Here is an 18997-nt window from a genome sequence, read left to right as displayed (position 1 = left end):
GGGGGAAGTCACATGATAGGAAAGATACATAAACAAATGTCACATGACTCGTGGCTGTTTTCCAAGATGGCGACTCCGGAGTACACACCGTTTGTGTTCCTCCTGTTATTATTTCAAAGCAGCGTTTGGGGCGTTCCCGTCTGTCAAACACCCCAAGAAAGTCCTACATGTGGATACAAGGTACGTCTATAGTTCCTATCCCTATTGTGGTGAATAAAAACGCAACTGAAACACTTAAACCGTGTATTGGTATAGCAGCTTTGATGAACTTCTTCTTTAGCCGATTTCAAACCCATTCATATTCATGTAGAGAACACAGTAGCAGAAGTTATATTCCTGGCACAACATATTTATACTTCCACTTAAAACGTGAAGTGCAAAGCTACAAATCCCATTCGATCTAGCCAGTCTTGCACTGTTTTCATTGGTGGTTTAATGAAATGACAATTCCAACTTTACAATGTTTATAAAGCTAAGTAGCCTCCGATATGCCTCTCTCCTTCCCATAACATTAGCCCACCAGCTAAAATCCCTCATTATTTTCCCATCGTGTGTGCTACACATCCTAGTCATGTCATGCTACCAAGCCTGGGATGTTGAACGTGCATCTGGTTCCCCACACCCACGACGACGTCGGCTGGCTCAAGACCGTGGACCAATACTTTTATGGAGGTCTGTATCCCCCCACCCCCCACCCATCTATCATGTGGCTCACATCTACACACACAAACACAGTCATAAACAGCTATGTCATAGGTCAAGGTGGTATAGTTAAAAGTTAAACTGACACATTGTTAAAACCATAGTTGTGAGGTTTTTATTATAGGCATACATAACACGTACAATAACCAAGAATCACATGGTTTTACATTTCAAACCTCATGACTGGGTGGATGTGAACCGCATGATAGATGTTGTATCGTGTGTGCATATGTGTTATCACGTTTGTGTGTGTGTAACCTGTGTATGTAACCTGCCTGTCGTCGTTCCAGACCGTAATGACATCCAGCATGCAGGGGTGCAGTACATTCTGGACTCTGTGGTGGACCAGCTGCTGAAGAACCCTGACAGACGCTTCATCTACGTAGAGACGGCCTTCTTCTACCGCTGGTGGAAACAACAGACTGATGACATGCAGAACACTGTCAAACAGCTGGTCAATGAGGGTGAGGCCAGAGAGGGGTTATAGAGCCTTTAGAAAACATGTCAGGAAGACGTTATAAAGCGGTAGAGTTCACCTTCTACTGCTGGTGGAAACAACAGACTGATGACATGCAGAACACTGTCAAACAGCTGGTCAATGAGGGTGAGGCCAGAGAGGGGTTATAGAGCCTTTATAAAACATGTCAGGAAGACGTTATAAAGCAGTAGAGTTCACCTTCTACTGCTGGGGAAGGAGCCAGTCAGACAGCAGGTTAATGAGGGTGAGGCCAGAGAGGGGTTATAGAGCCTTTATAAAACATGTCAGGAAGACGTTATAAAGCAGTAGAGTTCACCTTCTACTGCTGGGGAAGGAGCCAGTCAGACAGCAGGTTAATGAGAGAAGGGATGTAGGTGTTATAGCAGTGTGATAAAGCATCTCTCTCACCTGAGTGTGACCGCTATTGGTGGTGTTATTGAACAGATGTAAATTGCAATTCAGAGGTTATAAACAGTTATAACCCCTTTAACCTGTGATTAAGTCATATTACATTAAATAAATCTTTATTGCTGTTATCACTTTTGTCTCCCTCCCTCCTCTCAGGGCGGTTGGAGTTTGTGAACGGGGGCTGGTGTATGAGTGACGAGGCGACCACCCACTACAGTGCAGTCATAGACCAGATGACCATGGGCCTGCGGTTCCTCAACGACACGTTCGGACACTGCGGTCGCCCCCGCGTCGCCTGGCACATCGACCCCTTCGGGCACGCCCGCGAGCACGCCTCCATGTTCGCACAGGTGAGGGTCGTATTCATTAGTGCTTCTTAATGTTTCTTATTACTGGTAGGTCCCTCCCTGTTTTGGCCAGTTTGGTTCCTGCTGAATACAACCCACAATCTGGTGTCTTTTTTCTACCTCACAACATCCTGTCTGTCAGCCTTTCTCTGTCTATTCTTACCCGGGTAAATACTTCCACTCCTCTCAGACTCTCGTCTGTTGAAAGGTTGTCAGTGTCATAAGGTTCTTGTGAGCTCCCAAGTTGGGAATGGAAGTGGGGCAATACAAATTTACTCTAAAGTTTTCCAAGTCAGTCAATAACACGAGACGGCATGAGTCTCCCTCATCTTTCCATTCAGTTCAAAAGGTCAGAGGGACGATTAGAATCCGTACTGTGTTTATTGTATTGAATGGGTGGCAGGTAGCCTAGCGTTGCTCCAGTAACCTAAAGGCTGCTGGTTTGAATACCCGAGCCCAGGAGGTAAAGCATTTAGAAGGCGCCATACTACCATGGATGACCCTGTAAAACAACACATTTCACTGCACCTACCCGGTGTATGTGACAAGAAACCATGTTATCTTGTGTGTGTATTGTATTGACTGGTGGTTCTGTCTGTTCTAGATGGGTTATGACGGCTTCTTCTTTGGTCGTCTGGACTACCAGGATCGTAACAGGAGGATGGTTGCCAGGGAACAGGAGATGTTGTGGAGGGCCAGCGAGAGCCTCACCCCCCCTATGGCTGACCTCTTCACTGGTACTGACCTTTCACCTTCAACCTCTAGCAATATAGCAACAGCTTCACGTAGTCGTTCCATTAGATATTTTCTGTCATATTGCTCACAACCTATTCAGTTTTTGCAATAGACCTGGGATATTCCATTTTCTTCATCAATATTACTCTTTCCCTTTCGGCACTAACATCTGTCCTCTCTCCCCACTCAAGTGTAGTCTGTAGTCTAACACCCGTCTCCCCGGTCAATGTTTAGATGGGATACAGCTTGTGTCAAATTGAAGTCAAAAGTGTAAGTTGTCCTAACCTGCTACGAAAAGTCAATTTTGACGAAAGCTGTATCCCTTCTAGACAAAACCCCTCTCCCTTTATCAATACTGACCTCACCTTCAACCCCTGACCTCTGACCCCTAGCCACCGCTGTAGCCTAACCCAGCCCCTTGTCCCATAGGGATCTTCCCTAACAGGTACGACCCTCCCGACGGCTTCTGTTGAGAACAGTCATGTGATCAATCCTGACCTGACCTCCCACCTATGAACCCTGACCCCTCCCTAGCACCCCAGTAGCCTAACCCAGCCCCCTCTCCTCCAGGTATCCTCCCTAACGGGTACAACCCTCCGGAGGGCTTCTGTTGGGACCAGTCATGTGACGATCCACCAATCAGAGACGACCCTGATCTGGAGGACTATAATGTTGACGATGTGGTGACCAGGTTCCTCCACATCGCACACGGACAGGTTAGAGATGAGACACACACATACAAGTCGGTCACACACACACACAGGTTAGTCATAATAACACACACACTCTCTCTCTCTCCCTCCTCCCCTGCACCAGGCATTGGTGTATAAAACCAACCACATCATAATGACTATGGGGTCAGACTTCCAGTATGAGAACGCCAACCTGTGGTATAAGAACCTGGACAAGCTCATTCGCTACGTCAACCAGATGCAGAGTAACGGCTCTGAAGTCAACGTTCTCTACTCTACTCCCTCCTGTTACCTACAGGAGCTACACAGGGCTAACCTCACATGGTACTATACCACTATATTAACTATATGATTCTGTTAGAATACTAAACTATGTCTAGTTAGCTAGAGTAACGGCCTCTGAAGTCAACGTTCTCTACTCCCTCCTGCTACCTTAAATGATGTACAGGTCATTTAAATGTTTTCTCTTCTCTCTTCTCTCTCTCACCCCCGACCCCCCTGTCAGGCCTCTAAAAGGAGATGATTTCTTCCCCTATGCTGACTCAGCTCATGACTTCTGGACAGGATATTTCACCAGCCGTCCAGCCCTGAAACGCTATGAGAGGATCAGCAACAGCTACCTGCAGGTACACTACTCAAACCACAGACAATGGCTTAGTCTGAAAAGCTTTACACGCTGTGTTTGAGAGCCTCAAAACCGTGATGTGTCATGGATAAGTTGTGACTGACTGACTGATCTACAAGTAATATTGAGCAGTTATTGATGTTGTAAGGTGATTTGTAGATTAGTCAGTCTCGACTTGCCTTTAAAGTTGGCTTTATGTCGAACGCGGCCATTGATTCCTCCTCGTTGGAGGAGGAGGTCGAAGGGGAGGGACTTGTGGCCTCTTCTCCAATGAGCTTTCCAGAGAGAGGTGAGGAGTCATGGATTTGACAGCTTGTACACTTTTCATACAAAGCCGCCAGACATTCACTCAGGGATGACAGTTCAGTCGCCCCACACTGAGGCCATGTCTGGAGACGTGGTTAATGCATTATTCCTCTCCTCCCTCTGGTTTCACAGACGTGTAAGCAGCTGGAGGTCCTTGGTGGTCCCATCTCAAGGAAAGGTCCCTTTGGAGCTGGAGACAGTGAGACCCTGAGTAAGTGTCTAGTGTACACACTCATCACATTCAAGTGCACTACTTCATCATCACTACATGAGTTGACTAAGACTAGTGGCAGTCAGACTCTGTTTCAATGTCCATACTAGCATCCTTCTTATTAATACTGGCATCCTTCTTATTAATACGGGCATCCTTCTTATTAATACTGGCATCCTTCTTATTAATACTAGCATCCTTCTTATTAATACTGGCATCCTTCTTATTAATACTGGCATCCTTCTTATTAATACTGGCATCCTTCTTATTAATACGGGCATCCTTCTTATTAATACTGGCATCCTTCTTATTAATACTGGCATCCTTATTAATACTGGCATCCTTCTTATTAATACTGGCATCCTTTGTATTAATAAGCTTGAAGCAGTTTAGAGGACAGCAAGGTTGACAGGGAGTGTTCTGTGTTGTGATTGGTAGAGAAGGCCATGGCAGTGGCTCAGCATCACGACGCCGTATCCGGGACGGAAAAGCAACACGTTGCCAATGACTACGCTAGGAAACTGGCCAACGGCTGGGCACACTGCCAGGTACCTACCATGTGTGCCTGTTCTTTCTATTGATCCATGCAGTCTCTCTTGTTAGATGAACTGTGTATGATTGACTCTCCACCTCTCTCTCCGCTGTGTGGAGGACTATAGGACACAGACTAAATAAAGTATATTACTGTACAGTGTGTGTAACCTCTCTCATCCCCACTGTGTGGAGGACCATAGGACATAGACTAAATCAAGTATATCACTGTACAGTGTGTGGAGGACTATAGGACACAGACTAAATAAAATATATTACTGTACAGTGTGTGTAACCTCTCTCTCTCTGCTGTGTGAAGGACCATAGGACATAGACTAAATAAAGGATATTACTGTACAGTGTGTGAGTGTGTGTAACCTCTCTCTCCCCACTGGGTGGAGGACTATAAGACACAGACTAAATAAAGTATATCACTGTACAATGTGTGTAACCTCTCTCTCCCCACTGGGTGGAGGACTATAAGACACAGAAAATAAAGTATAGTACAGTGTGACTATAAGACACAGACTAAATAAAGTATATCACTGTACAGTGTGTGTACACTGTGTGGAGGACTATAAGACACAGACTAAATAAAGTATACCTCTCTCCCACTGGGTGGAGGACTATAAGACACAGACTAAATAAAGTATATCACTGTACAGTGTGTGACTATAAGACACAGACTAAATAAAGTATATCACTGTACAGTGTGTGGAGGACTATAGGACACAGACTAAATAAAGTATATCACTGTACAGTGTGGAGGACTATAAGACACAGACTAAATCAAGTATATCACTGTACAGTGTGTGGAGGACTATAAGACACAGACTAAATAAAGTATATCACTGTACAATGTGTGGAGGACTATAGGACACAGACTAAATAAAGTATATCACTGTACAGTGTGTGTAACCTCTCTCTCCCCACTGGGTGGAGGACTATAAGACACAGACTAAATCAAGTATATCACTGTACAGTGTGTGGAGGACTATAAGACACAGACTAAATAAAGTATATCACTGTACAGTGTGTGGAGGACTATAGGACACAGACTAAATAAAGTATATTACTGTACAGTGTGTGTAACCTCTCTCATCCCCACTGTGTGGAGGACTATAGGACACAGACTAAATAAAGTATATCACTGTACAGTGTGTGGAGGACTATAGGACACAGACTAAATAAAGTATATCACTGTACAGTGTGTGTAACCTCTCTCTCCCCACTGTGTGGAGGCTATAGGACACAGACTAAATAAAGTATATCACTGTACAGTGTGTGTAACCTCTCTCTCCCCACTGTCCCAGGTGTTGGTCAGTAACACTCTATCCTCTCTGAGTGGATCATCTGCTCCTCGTGTTTACTGTGAACACCTCAACATCAGTGTGTGTCCCCTCACAGAGACCAGCAAGAAGGTAACACTACACGGGCACACACACACACACACACACACACACACACACACACACTCACAATTCCTCTTTGGTTCCGTGAAGTTAAATCCCCCTCCTCTCTTTTTCCATGTTTCTCTGTCAGTTCTCAGTGAACGTGTACAACCCTCTGGCTCGTCCAGTCAGTTGGCCAGTTAGACTGCCAGTCAACGGGACGGCCTACAGTATCTCAGATGCTAAGGGCAAGGCTGTGGACAGTCAGGTTGTTCTGTCTGTTCTGATAATGGTTGTCATATGTCGTTGTTCAATAACCTTTGTTATGACAGTTATGTTTCTCTGTCAGTTCTCAGTGAACGTGTACAACCCTCTGGCTCGTCCAGTCAGTTGGCCAGTTAGACTGCCAGTCAACGGGACGGCCTACAGTATCTCAGATGCTAAGGGCAAGGCTGTGGACAGTCAGGTTGTTCTGTCTGTTCTGATAATGGTTGTCATATGTCGTTGTTCAATAACCTTTGTTATGACAGTTATGTATTGTGTGTGTATTTGCGTTTTGTGAGAGTACCCCACTCTATCCTCACCCCCTCAGGTGGTCCCAGTGTCCCAGGCCACAGCGGCGGTGCGACAGGGCAGGGGGTACGCTGTCAACGAGCTGTTGTTCCAGGTTCAGGCCCCTCCCCTGGGCTACAGCACCTACTCTGTCTCCCTGCTTCAGAACGGCCCTCCATCTCCTCCATCTCCACTGCCCAGGGCTCCCAAGGCTGTACAGAACAAGGTCTGGGTCTTGTGGCTGGACACAAACATACTTTCTACTATGAAAGCAAATATTTGATGTATTGATTTCATGTCATCAATGGAGACCAATATTCCAAAATGTACAATGTCTCTGTTAATGATGACATATCAATGTATAAAGTCAGTTGGAAAGGTGTTGTTTTAAGTTTGGACAGTTTTGTATCTAGGTTTTTAGGTTTGGAAGTCACCTGTTCTGTCACTTTGTGTCGTCTCTAGTTTCTCAGGGTGACCTTTGACCCAGAGACTGGTCTCCTCAGCAGCCTCAGTAACCTGGAGACACAACAGACTGTCAAACTGTCACAGAACTTCTACTGGTCTGTACTACTTACTCTCTCTCTACCCTTCCCTCTCTCCACCTCTCCATTTCTCTCTACCCTTCCCTCTCTCTCTCTCCATTTCTCTCTACCCTTCCCTCTCTCTCTCCATTTCTCTCTACCTCTCCATTTCTCTCTACCACTCCTTCCTATTCTCTCTACCCTTCCATAATTATTTCTCCCTGTCTTTCTCTCTCCATCCTTCTTCTTTACTCTCACTGTGTGCTAGCATTGTCACGTTGAGGGATTTTCTGTCATATTTGTTCTGTGTATGTTTGTCCAGGTACAACGCCAGCGATGGTAACAACTCAGAGAGTATTCAGATGTCAGGGGCCTACATCTTCAGACCTAACACCTCTACCCCCTTCATCATCAGCAAGACGGCTAAGATAGAAACACTACAGGTACCTACTACATTATACTTCATCTAGTCTCTTTACTTGCATGTGTTTCAATATAATTCAATATGCATGAGACCCACTAAACGTTCAAGAGATTCATTCCAGTCATCTCACAATTTCTAGTCTCTGCCTTAACCCCCTTCTCCTGTCTTATTCCTCCCTCTCTCCCCCCTGCTCCTCCCCTCCCCCTCCCTCCATCAGAATTCCGTGGTGCAGGAGGTGAGACAGTGGTTCAGTCCCTGGGTCTCTCAGGTGGTCCGTCTCTACACAGACAGCAGGGCTCTGGAATTGGAGTGGACTGTCGGCCCGGTGCCTATAGGGTGAGGAAGGGGCTCAGAGCCACATGGGGCCTGGTCACAGATAATGCACTGGAAGGAGAATGGAGCGTTATTGAGACAGCCTGTCCATGTCTGGCAGAAGGAGTGAGTGTTTAACGGACTAGATAGTATTCCTGTACCATAGATTATAGTGTATCATGTTCTCTCTATCTGCCCCCCCCCTTCTCTCTATCTGCCCCCCCCTTCTCTCTATCTGCCCCCCCCCCTATCTTCTCTCTATCTGCCCCCCCCTTCTCTCTATCTCTCTCTATCTGCCCCCCCTCTCTATCTCTCTCTCTATCCCCCCTTCTCTCTATCTGCCCCCCTTCTCTATCTGCCCCCCTTCTCTCTATCTGCCCCCCTTCTCTCTATCTGCCCCCCTTCTCTCTATCTGCCCCCCCCTCTTCTATCTCTCTCTATCTGCCCCCCTTCTCTCTATCTGCCCCCTATCTTCTCTCTATCTGCCCCCCTTCTCTCTATCTGCCCCCCCCCTATCTGCCCCCTTCTCTCTATCTCTCTCTATCTGCCCCCTTCTCTCTATCTGCCCCCCCCCTTCTCTCTATCTGCCCCCCTTCTCTCTATCCCCCCCTCTATCTCTCTCTCTATCTATCTGCCCCCCTTCCCCTTCTCTCTATCTGCCCCCCTCTATCTGCCACCCCTCTCTATCTGCCCCCCTTCTCTCTATCTGCCCCCCTTCTCTCTATCTGCCCCCCTTCTCTCTATCTGCCCCCTTCCTCTATCTGCCCCCCTTCCTCTATCTGCCCCCCCTTCTCTCTATCTCTCTATCTGCCCCCCTTCTCTCTATCTGCCCCCCCATCAGTGATGACCTGGGTAAAGAGGTGATAAGTCGTCTAGACAGCAGCATCAACTCCTCTGGTGTCTTCTACACTGACTCTAATGGCAGAGAGGTGCTGCAGAGACGGTGAGGAACCTGTGTGTTTCCCAACTCTACGCATCAGTATGTGTTGATGATGGAGTACTGTATTCCAGTAGTGTGTTCAGACACACAGTATCCACCCTAATGCGTTGTATATCTGTCACTGACAGGAAAGACTACCGGCCCACGTGGAACCTGAGACAGTCTGAGCCAATTGCTGGCAACTATTATCCAATCAACTCTAGAGCTTACATTAAGGTGTGTCTCATTGGTCATCCACCCCGGTCTGACACTTCCTCTTCCTTCTCTCATGATCATGCACTTTCTTTTCCTCTTCCCACTTACAGTTCCTTTTTCTGTGGTAGACTTCTGGTCCAAAACTCTTCACTCTCCCTCCTGTTCTACAAGTTCATGTGATATTATCTGACAATAGTAAATGGTGACTGTGTGTGTGTGCAGGATGACAAGGACCAGCTGACTGTAGTGACGGACCGTTCTCAGGGAGGGGGCAGCATCCAGGATGGATCACTGGAGATCATGGTAACACACACACTCTCTCACTACTCTTCATTTTTCATGTGGTAGGATTTTGGCATCAAAGACATCTGTTGTGTGTGTTTCACGTCTCATCTCTTTCCCCCGGCTCCACACCCTGTCTATCTTTATCACTGTCACATCTGACACACTCCATCCACACGACCCCCCCCAGCTCCACCGTAGGTTGCTGTACGATGACGTCCGGGGTGTAGGTGAGCCCCTCAATGAGACGTCTGACATTTACCCAGAAGGCCTGGTGGTTCGTGGTCGCCACCTCCTCTCCCTCAGCCCCCCTGCCACGGCTGCTGACACACACCGCCCCCTAGCACAGGAAGTGGTACTGCAGCCTCTCATCACATTCACCGACGGAGAGCTGCACCCGAGTACCAGGCTGGAGGTGAGAGAGAGAGCCCATCGCAAATGATTCTTTCCTCAAGTTCTCCTCCTTGCCTCTTTCTCAACCGTATTGGAGAAGGTTCAAGGTCCCGCCCCTCAGGCCTTCTTCAATGGATTTTGAGAAAGAGGTGAGGCATCTAGGAAAGGAGGGAGAGTGAAGGAGGAGGCTGATTGAGGAACAGTTATCAGCTCTGCAGATGAAATGTGTCACTTTGGACTATTGAAATGAACCCATCTTTGAACCCTCCCACCTCAGTTCTCTGGGCTACAGGCAGTGCTGCCCCCTGCTGTTCACCTGTTGACAGTGTCTCAGTGGGACCAGGACACAGTGCTGCTCAGACTGGAGCATCAGTACCAAGCTTCAGAGAGCAAGGAGCATTCCCAGCCTGTTACTGTTAATCTGCAGGTTAGTGATATGTAATACTGTATATACACACACACCATACAGAGACTGTGGTTCTAAGGCTGGAGCACCAGCAGCAAGCCCAGGAGAGCATTCAGTCTCACTGTCAGGTTAGTGGTGAACACACACAGTGCTGCTCAGACTGGAGCATCAGTATCAGGCTATGGAGAGCAAGATGAACTGACAACCTACAGGTTCAGAACTCCCACACGTATGCATACGAGCCATAAACAAAGTGAAACCTTTTACTAATACCATACATTCCTGTCTCAATGTAATGTAACAACTGTTATTCACAAGTTAATTCATTTCAAACCGCTTTGAAAACATGAAAGCAATGTAGATACTGACAGATGCTCTACTCTGTCAGTCACTCACACACTGCTCTCTCTGTAGAAGCTGTTCTCCACTCTAGATGTGCTGGGCGTGTCCGAGATGAACCTGTCAGCCAATCAGTGGAAGGATGAGATGACTCGTCTGGACTGGAAGGCGGAGTCAGGTACACATCACACAGGTGTAACAAATCAACTCTGCTTACTCAGCCCTCTAGGACGCATGAAGACCGCTGACCTGCTTTAGTGTAGCAATTCCTTTATTAGTCTGTTGTGGGGCTTGTTGCTGGTCATTGCAGAGCTTGATGCCTGTTGTCTCCGTTTGCCTCAGGTGAGAAGCCCCTACCGAAGAGAGGGGGAGACCCCTCTGTGTGGGAGGTGAACCTCAAGCCCATGGAGATACGCACCTTCCTGCTCCGTGTCAGGCAGAGATAGTCAATCACCAACCTCCGTTCCAGAACTAGCCAATGATCAATCCCTGTGGCTTAGCAATTATGAACTCACTGCCTTGATTGGATGTAAATAATTTGGAGTCTGAGTACATGAAGATGAATCAAATGAACAGGATTTCTTGTCATAATTGAGTTGACCGGAGTGGGTTTTAAATGAGCTCCTATAAAAGAGCTTCTTTGAAGCCACTGAACAATTCCTTTATGTTGTAATTTTAGTGCCAATACCACAACCTTTCCAGTATTTCAAAGCCATTTTCCGTAACTACTTATTACTAAATCGTCATTTGCTTCTAACATCAAACTATTCACACACCTGTTACCAATATATATTTTCTGATTCACATACTGGTGCACATTCTCTACATGCCGAGTGAATATTCTGTGCAATAAGCGATTTTTATTCCTCTCGAATGTGCCTTTCGTAAATGAGTGGTTAAGGCTGCATTTACATGGGCAAAAGATCCAATCTGATTGGTCAGAAGACCAATTAGTGGCAAAAGATGAGAATTGAACAGCTTGTGTGTTGAATCAGAGTGATCAATGTGCAGCTGATATTAAACCCAGGTTGTTTCTCAGTGTGTTCACTCACCCATTCCTCCACATGACTATAATATGTACATGTGCTACAATGGAAGTCAAAGCACATTGACAATTACACAACAGCTGTTATAAAAATGAACCATCAGTAAAAGCTATTTTTCACCAGAATAAATGACTTCTCCACACTTGCCATAAAGACTTTTATTAGACTGTCACAACAGTCATAAATAAAACAGAATTGATGCTTCACTTCAGTATGAAGCCAGTATGTGTATTTCCAATACAGGGCTAACTAGACATCCCATAATGAAGTTGCCCATAGATGCTGACACTGGGTCAGTTTAGCATTCTCCCCACTAATGGTAATGTAGAGGATTGGGGGAGGGGAAGCTGGTCCTAGATTGGTACCAAGGCGGAAACTTCACCCCGGAGTTCAAAGTTAGTTATGTCTGGGGCCTGGAGTTTCACCTGGTTGCTGCGCCATGATTGTGTCCAGTATACCTTAGTGGACAGATTCTGCTGAGCTGGACATGAGGATACCAAGTGGGAGGGAAGAAAAGAGAGGAGACTCGCTCCACCATCACTCCATCTGGTCAGTCTGTTCCAGGTCATGGGAGTAACAGCATTTTTCACCGTGTGTGCATTTACCCTGGGGAGAGGGAGGGGGGGGAACATGCAAATCATGTGTCCTATGGAAAATAATGAATGACAGAAGATGTTCCACTAGACACGAGCGGAGTGAAACTGACCTTCCTTTCCCAGAACACATAGAGCCCCGTGTTGATTATCCCTTTCACACCAAGGCTAGAATGTAACATATTTACCACTAGAAATGTGTTCAACATCCACTGAAGTAGCTAGCAAGTTACCTAGATTGCTTGGTTACCAAGGCAACTACTGTAGCTAACAGACTCGCTAGTTTAGCTAACCCAACCATCAGTCTTAGCTGGCTATTATGAAAATCATATTAAAAACAATACTTTTTCCCAATTAGACTTACTTTAAAAAGCAGCTCACACAATATGTATAAGCCCTTCAATTCTACCGTGCGTTATAGGGAAATATAACAAGCTCTAGAATGCCCTTCAAGCCAATAACAAATATTTAACAATGCCAGTTTAGGTTTATTATTGTGTGGAAAATGTATCTGTAATAATAGCTGAAGTGTTATGATGATTCATAATTAATGAGGCACTGTCTGTTGCTGGGGAGATAGAACACCTTGTTCTCTGGTAGTGTACGGTTACTATGCCGACAGTGTTATTATGAAAAGAACAGAGTGTGCTCACACCCTTCAGAACATTTCACCAAAGAGAAAGCTCCTGTGAAACATTCCCGTGGCTGCCTCTACACAGGCAGCCCAATTCTGATCGTTTTTCTCCTAATAGCCTTTTTTGAGAAATCAAATCAGATCTTTTCACATCAGATCTTTTTTTAGAGCTGGTCTGATTGGTCAAAATACCAATTAGTGTAAAAAGATCAGCATTGGGCTGCCTGTGTAAACGCAGCCTTACAATTCTACTATGTCTATATGGTTATTGTGGGGTGTTTCCCTGTACCTTTTGCAAGGGAAGCTCTTGCAACTTTCGGACTTTCTGAATCTTGTGTAATGCAATGCCTAGTGTTACAGGGTGTGGGGAGGGAAAATGTGCTCCCATACCTTCCTGAACCTCTTGCAGGGGAAGCTCTTAAGCTGGGTGGCGTCTGTGATCTGGTTCTTCCTCTTGTTTTGACCCTGTTTCCTCCTGTCCTCCAGGTCTGATGAGATACCTCCACCACTAAGAGAGAGAGACACCAAATTGAGACTCTGCATGCAGAATTCTGTGAAAATATCCTCTGTATACAATGTAAAACACCAAATGAAGCCTGCAGAGCAGAATGAGGCCAGTACCCACTAATGATCAAAACCCTAAAAGAAAGTGATTCCCAAACCTTCCATAAAGTCATGACCTACAGAGAGATGAACCTGGAGAAGAGTCCCCTAAGCAAGCTGGTCCTGGGGCTCTGTTCACAAACACACCCCACAGAGCCCCAGGACAGCAGCACAATTAGACCCAACCAAATCATGAGAAAACAAAAAGATAATTACTTGACACATTGGAAAGAATTAACAAAAAAACAGAGCAAACTAGAATGCTATTTGGCCCTAAACAGAGAGTACACAGTGGCAGAATACCTGACCACTGTGATTGACCCAAATTTAAGGAAAGCTTTGACTATGTACAGACTCAGTGAGCATAGCCTTGCTATTGAGAAAGGCCATTGAAGGCAGACCTGGCTCTCAAGAGAAGACAGGCAATGTGCTCACTGACCACAAAATGAGGTGGAAACTGAGCTGCACTTCCTAACCTCCTGCCAAATGTATGACCATATTAGAGAGACATATTTCCCTCAGATTACACAGATCCACACAGAATTCGAAAACAAACCCAATTTTGATAAAGTCCCATATCTACTGGGTGAAATTCCACAGTGTGCCATCACTGCAGCAAGATTTGTGACCTGTTGCCAAGGCCTTGGCCCCCAGCTGGCCTGAGGTTTATGGTTAGGGGTCAAGGACGGGGTTAGTATTAATAAGTGTATCCTACCCAGCATTGGCGCGAGCCTTGGCCCCCAGCTGGCCTGAGGTTTAGGGTTAGGGGTCAAGGATGGGGTTAGTATTAATAAGTGTATCCTACCCAGCATTGGCGCGGGCCTTGGGCCCCCAGAAAGGCTCGGGGTTCTCCTGGAAGCGGGTGAGGTGGCGACGGCGAGACTGGGGATTGGCATCCTCCCTCACATCAAAACACGCCTGTAGACTAGAGAGAGAGAGAGCGCGAGAGAGATGGGGGAGGGGTGAGAGAGAGGAGAGCGATGGGGGAGGGGGGAGAGAGAGAGAGAGAGGAGAGAGAGATGGGGTAGAGAGGAGAGTGATGGGGGAGGGGGAGAGAGAGCAAGAAGGGGGGACACAGGACATACCTTTTCCTAATATCCATAATCTTATTCATCACTACATTATACCATCTCTATGTTAAACTGTACTGGCATCTTCATCTCCCAGGCAGTTGGTTCAGTCCCAGACTTACATGGGTTCAGTATTGAGGATGTGGTGAGCAGGGCTGCTCTCTGACAGTCTGTCTCTCTTCACAGGATTGGACTTTTCCTACAGGATACAACATAACCACCACATACCATCAAATCTACACCCGGATTGGGACTTGGACTTTCAGTTTCATCCCATATTGAAATGGTTCCCATGGTGCATTGTGTCTTACCCAGCATCGCATGACGTCCCAGAGGACCCTGGGAGGAGCGTCCGTCTTTAGAGCATTCTTACAGGCGTGAGACAAGGACACCCTGTGGCCTGCATGAAGCAGAGCTGACCTGAGAGAGAGAGAGAGAGAGAGAGAGAGAGGGTGAGTGAGTTCAAGGATAGAGGGGTATTTTATGTAATCAGACAGGACAGTCTTATATGAGAGGGAGAGTAGGACCTGAATTGGAGCAGAGGGGGAGTGCTGCAGTGTACAGTGCTGCTCAGGTTGTCCACTGTGTAGTATAGAGGCACATCCTCCAGCTCCTGGACACACAGACAACAGTTCAAATTTGGACATTACACCTGGCTCATCTTAGGCAGACCTCAGATCAGCTTGCCATTTCTCTTCTTACCCAATCCTACCATTAAGAGTGAGAACACCAACCTCACCTCAGATCAGCTGACCCTTTCTCCCAATCCTACCATTAAGAGTGAGAACACCAACCTCACCTCAGATCAGCTGACCCTTTCTCCCAATCCTACCATTAAGAGTGAGAACACCAACCTAACCTCAGATCAGCATCAATGGAAGAATCTCAACTGCATACTCCTCACCTCCGCTCTCCTCGCCTCCTTCTCAAAACCCATCGGAGGAGAAAGAGAAATCCCTCACCTCTGACCTTCTCCTCCAATGGGTTTTGAGGAGGAGAGTAGCATGCAGTTGAGAAAAGGTCCATGTCTTATTCCATGTAATATAAAGTGTATTTCAGAATGCTTCTTGTAGACCTATGACCCCTAACCTCTCACCTCTGTGACCATGCTGAGCATGCCCTCTATGACGCCTAACCTCTCACCTCTGTGACCATGCCCTCTATGACCCCTAACCTCTCACCTCTGTGACCATGCTGAGCATGCCCTCTATGACCCCTAACCTCTGTGACCATGCTGAGCACGCCCTCTATGACCCCTAACCTCTCACCTCTGTGACCATGCTGAGCATGCCCTATATGACCCCTAACCTCTCACCTCTGTGACCATGCTGAGCATGCCCTCTATGCGGCGGGCGGTTCCAAAGCGGGACGGGTTCCCAGACACGGCAGATAGAACCTTCTGAACGAAGCTCACGTCATGGAGGGCCTCACCCCAGATAGGACCACCCAGCTACAGAGGAGGAGGGAGAGACTGTGTCAGAGAGAATGCGTGAGAAAGTAAGAGACAAAGTGTGTGTGTCCTCACCTGGTGTCTGTGTCCACAGTGTTCACACTCTGCTCCGACCGGCGGTCCAGTGGCTGCAGAGTACTTTACACTGAAACACACAGAGAGAAACATTAACACACACAAGTTGCCCAACTCGACAGGAATAACCCATATAGAGAAATAGTGTCTTACTGGTTTCCCTGAGTCGTCCTCTTGCCCAGTCGTTGTAAGTGGAACGAGCCACAGCCAACACAGTTATACACCAACGCTTGTTTACTGAAACACCACATCAGGTGTAATGTCATCATATCTTCAGAATAACAACTTTACAGTCCGTTATGAAGACTTCACGTCTAGATAAAGTGTTGTGTTACGGTGTGTGTGTCCATACCTCGCTGAGTTTTTGACCATGGCCTGTCCAGTGTGTACCCTGACAAACACTCGTATGTAGAAGTCCACACTGACACAGAGCAGGGGGTGGATGTACCGCTGGTACACACCAGCTCTCTGGTCCAGACTGTGTAGGATGATACGCAGAGCCTGGGGGAGGAGGGAGAAGAGGAGGGGGGGTGGCAAGGGAGAAGAGGGGGTGGCGAGGGAGAAGATGGGGGTGGCGAGGAGGGAGAAGAGGAGGGAGAAGAGGGGGGTGGCGAGGAGGGAGAAGAGGGGGGGTGGGAGGGAGAAGAGGGGGTGGCGAGGGAGAAGAGGGAGAAGGTGAGGGAGAAGAGGTGGGTGGCGAGGGAGAAGATGGGGGTGGCGAGGAGGGAGAAGAGGAGGGAGAAGAGGGGGGTGGCGAGGGAGAGAGGGAAAGTGGAGAAGGAGAGTTATGAGACAAGCTACACAGCAGGGACCAAGCTCTCAAACTTCTATTCAAAATGTATTCACACAACTTCCCTAAATGTTCCTTCTACTACACACATATTATTTCAACAAGGTTTTTCTTGCATCCAGTTTTTTATTTGACCCCTTTTTCTCCCCAATTTCGTGGTTTCCAATTGTTAGTAATTACTATCTTGTCTCATCGCTACAACTCCCGTACGGGCTCGGGAGAGACGAAGGTCACTTGCATCCAGTTTTAGTTGAAAATACACGCTGCTGGAATACAGTTTAGCCAAGCGTTCCTCACCATCTCATGACAGTACTTGGCTTTGATGGAGACAGAGCCGTATTTGCTGTAGCAGGTCTCCCCACTGTTACCAGCCATCACAGCCATGTCAGTACATGTCACACACAACAGACCTGGGGGAGAGAGAGACGTTTTTAGTAAAACCACACTGGAAAACACACTCAGTGTATCTGTCGCTGACACATAAACATGTTAAATTAAGCAGAGAGAATAACTGACGGACATCTACGGACCTCCTTCACCGACAGCCTGGACGGCGGCATCCAGGAAGGGGGCGGGGCTTCCGTAGGGGTCCAGGTCTATGACATCATAGCGGTCCTTCTTCCCCCGCATCTCATACATCAGCATGCTGGAGGAACAAGACAGGGAGGGATTAACATGCTGGAGGAACGAGACGGGGAGGGATTAACATGCTGGAGGAACGAGACAGGGAGGAATTAACATGATGGAGGAACGAGACGGGGAGTGATTAACATGCTGGAGGAACGAGACAGGGAGGGATTAACATGCTGGAGGAACGAGACAGGGAGGGATTAACATGCTGGAGGAACGAGACAGGGAGGGATTAACATGCTGGAGGAGGAACGAGACAGGGAGGGATTAACATGCTGGAGGAGAAACGAGACAGGGAGGGATTAACATGCTGGACATGACAGGGAGGGATTGATGGAGGAACAAGACAGGGAGGGATTAACATGATGGAGGAACAAGACAGGGAGGGATTAACATGATGGAGGCTGGACAGGAGGAAACGAGACAGGGAGGGATTAACATGATGGAGGAACGAGACAGGGAGGGATTAACATGATGGAGGAACAAGACAGGGAGGGATTAACATGATGGAGGAACAAGACAGGGAGGGATTGACATGGAGGAACAAGACAGGGAGGGATTAACATGATGGAGGAGACAGGGAGGGATTAAGACAGGGAGGGATTAACATGATGGAGGAACGAGACAGGGAGGGATTAACATGATGGAGGAACGAGACAGGGAGGGATTGACATGGAGGAACAAGACAGGGAGGGATTGACATGGAGGAACAAGACAGGGAGGGATTGACATGGAGGAACAAGACAGGGAGGGATTAACATGATGGAGGAACAAGACAGGGAGGGATTAACATGCTGGAGGAACGAGACGGAGGGATTAACATGATGGGGGGCAGAGGTTAGGAGAAAGAGGTGGATCAAAAGAGAGGTAAAGAGGGAGAGACTGAATAATAGGGAGAAAAGATAAATAGAGAGGGATAGTTTGAGAAGACTAAAGTGTGTCAGTGACCATAGATAAACAAATAAAGAAGAAAATAAGAGAATGAGATACATGAAGGAGAGAGCGAGACCAACCTGGCATCTCTCTGGCTGGCCTGCAGTAGGTGTGTGACTCCGTTGTGCTGGGCATTGCGGGCGATGAGGGCAGCAGCCTTGGCTGAGAAGTCGTTAGCCGTGACGCTACGTAGACCAGGCACCTCCAGAGCAAACCTCACAGAGCGTAGGCCAGACGCTGCCAGACCCTCCAACACACGCAGACCATTCTGGATGGAGAACGGTAGGGTTAGATCACAAACACACTGGCAGACCATTGTGGAGAGAGGAGAACGGTAGGGTTAGAATACCAACACAAACACACTGGCAGACCATTGTGGAGAG

At 47.3% G+C, this 18997-nt stretch overlaps 2 protein-coding genes across 5 annotated transcripts in view; one reads left to right on the top strand and one right to left on the bottom strand.

The window, feature by feature from the left end:
* Nucleotides 1-28: 28 nt before the first annotated feature.
* On the top strand, nucleotides 29-11978 carry man2b1 (mannosidase, alpha, class 2B, member 1). Of its 3 annotated transcripts, XM_042304773.1 has the most exons (24): nucleotides 29-180; nucleotides 570-672; nucleotides 993-1110; nucleotides 1251-1306; nucleotides 1745-1938; nucleotides 2540-2672; nucleotides 3241-3386; nucleotides 3487-3686; nucleotides 3868-3988; nucleotides 4426-4504; nucleotides 4943-5052; nucleotides 6349-6456; nucleotides 6578-6694; nucleotides 7019-7204; nucleotides 7441-7538; nucleotides 7822-7942; nucleotides 8141-8259; nucleotides 9077-9178; nucleotides 9304-9391; nucleotides 9593-9673; nucleotides 9843-10067; nucleotides 10323-10472; nucleotides 10866-10983; nucleotides 11133-11978. In XM_042304773.1, the coding sequence occupies exons 1-24, from the start codon at nucleotides 37-39 to the stop codon at nucleotides 11234-11236; spliced, it is 3021 nt and encodes a 1006-aa protein (XP_042160707.1). In that variant the 5' UTR covers nucleotides 29-36; the 3' UTR covers nucleotides 11237-11978. The 3 variants fall into 3 exon arrangements, with proteins under 3 accessions (XP_042160707.1, XP_042160718.1, XP_042160696.1); XM_042304784.1 differs by lacking the exon at nucleotides 1251-1306 and having other exon boundaries at nucleotides 993-1166; nucleotides 10866-10968; XM_042304762.1 differs by lacking the exon at nucleotides 1251-1306 and having other exon boundaries at nucleotides 993-1166.
* Nucleotide 11979: 1 nt separating this feature from the next.
* Nucleotides 11980-18997, bottom strand: part of trmt1 (tRNA methyltransferase 1) — a 17087-nt gene continuing 10069 nt past the window's right edge. For both annotated transcript variants that reach the window (XM_042304795.1, XM_042304798.1), the window contains exons 4-16: nucleotides 18695-18882; nucleotides 17582-17697; nucleotides 17349-17461; nucleotides 16614-16762; nucleotides 16415-16498; nucleotides 16262-16331; nucleotides 16052-16186; nucleotides 15264-15349; nucleotides 15048-15156; nucleotides 14859-14935; nucleotides 14472-14591; nucleotides 13454-13571; nucleotides 11980-12442 (exon numbers count right to left, since the gene is read on the bottom strand). In XM_042304795.1, coding sequence (XP_042160729.1) covers nucleotides 12374-12442; nucleotides 13454-13571; nucleotides 14472-14591; nucleotides 14859-14935; nucleotides 15048-15156; nucleotides 15264-15349; nucleotides 16052-16186; nucleotides 16262-16331; nucleotides 16415-16498; nucleotides 16614-16762; nucleotides 17349-17461; nucleotides 17582-17697; nucleotides 18695-18882 — 1434 coding nt within the window. In that variant the 3' untranslated portion in view covers nucleotides 11980-12373. The remainder of the gene's footprint in view (nucleotides 12443-13453; nucleotides 13572-14471; nucleotides 14592-14858; nucleotides 14936-15047; nucleotides 15157-15263; nucleotides 15350-16051; nucleotides 16187-16261; nucleotides 16332-16414; nucleotides 16499-16613; nucleotides 16763-17348; nucleotides 17462-17581; nucleotides 17698-18694; nucleotides 18883-18997) is intronic.

Source organism: Oncorhynchus tshawytscha, linkage group LG02 (genome assembly GCF_018296145.1).
Source record: "Oncorhynchus tshawytscha isolate Ot180627B linkage group LG02, Otsh_v2.0, whole genome shotgun sequence".
Lineage (NCBI taxonomy): Eukaryota > Metazoa > Chordata > Actinopteri > Salmoniformes > Salmonidae > Oncorhynchus > Oncorhynchus tshawytscha.
This window is presented reverse-complemented; position numbering and strand designations above follow the sequence as displayed.

Excerpts from the sequence above, each read along its gene's own strand:
- man2b1 (XM_042304773.1), top strand. The coding sequence starts at position 37 with ATGTCACATGACTCGTGGCTGTTTTCCAAGATGGCGACTCCGGAGTAC. Across the intron at positions 3,387-3,486 it reads TCCACATCGCACACGGACAG|GCATTGGTGTATAAAACCAA; the intron begins GTTAGAGATGAG and ends CCCCTGCACCAG. Across the intron at positions 9,674-9,842 it reads ATGGATCACTGGAGATCATG|CTCCACCGTAGGTTGCTGTA; the intron begins GTAACACACACA and ends GACCCCCCCCAG.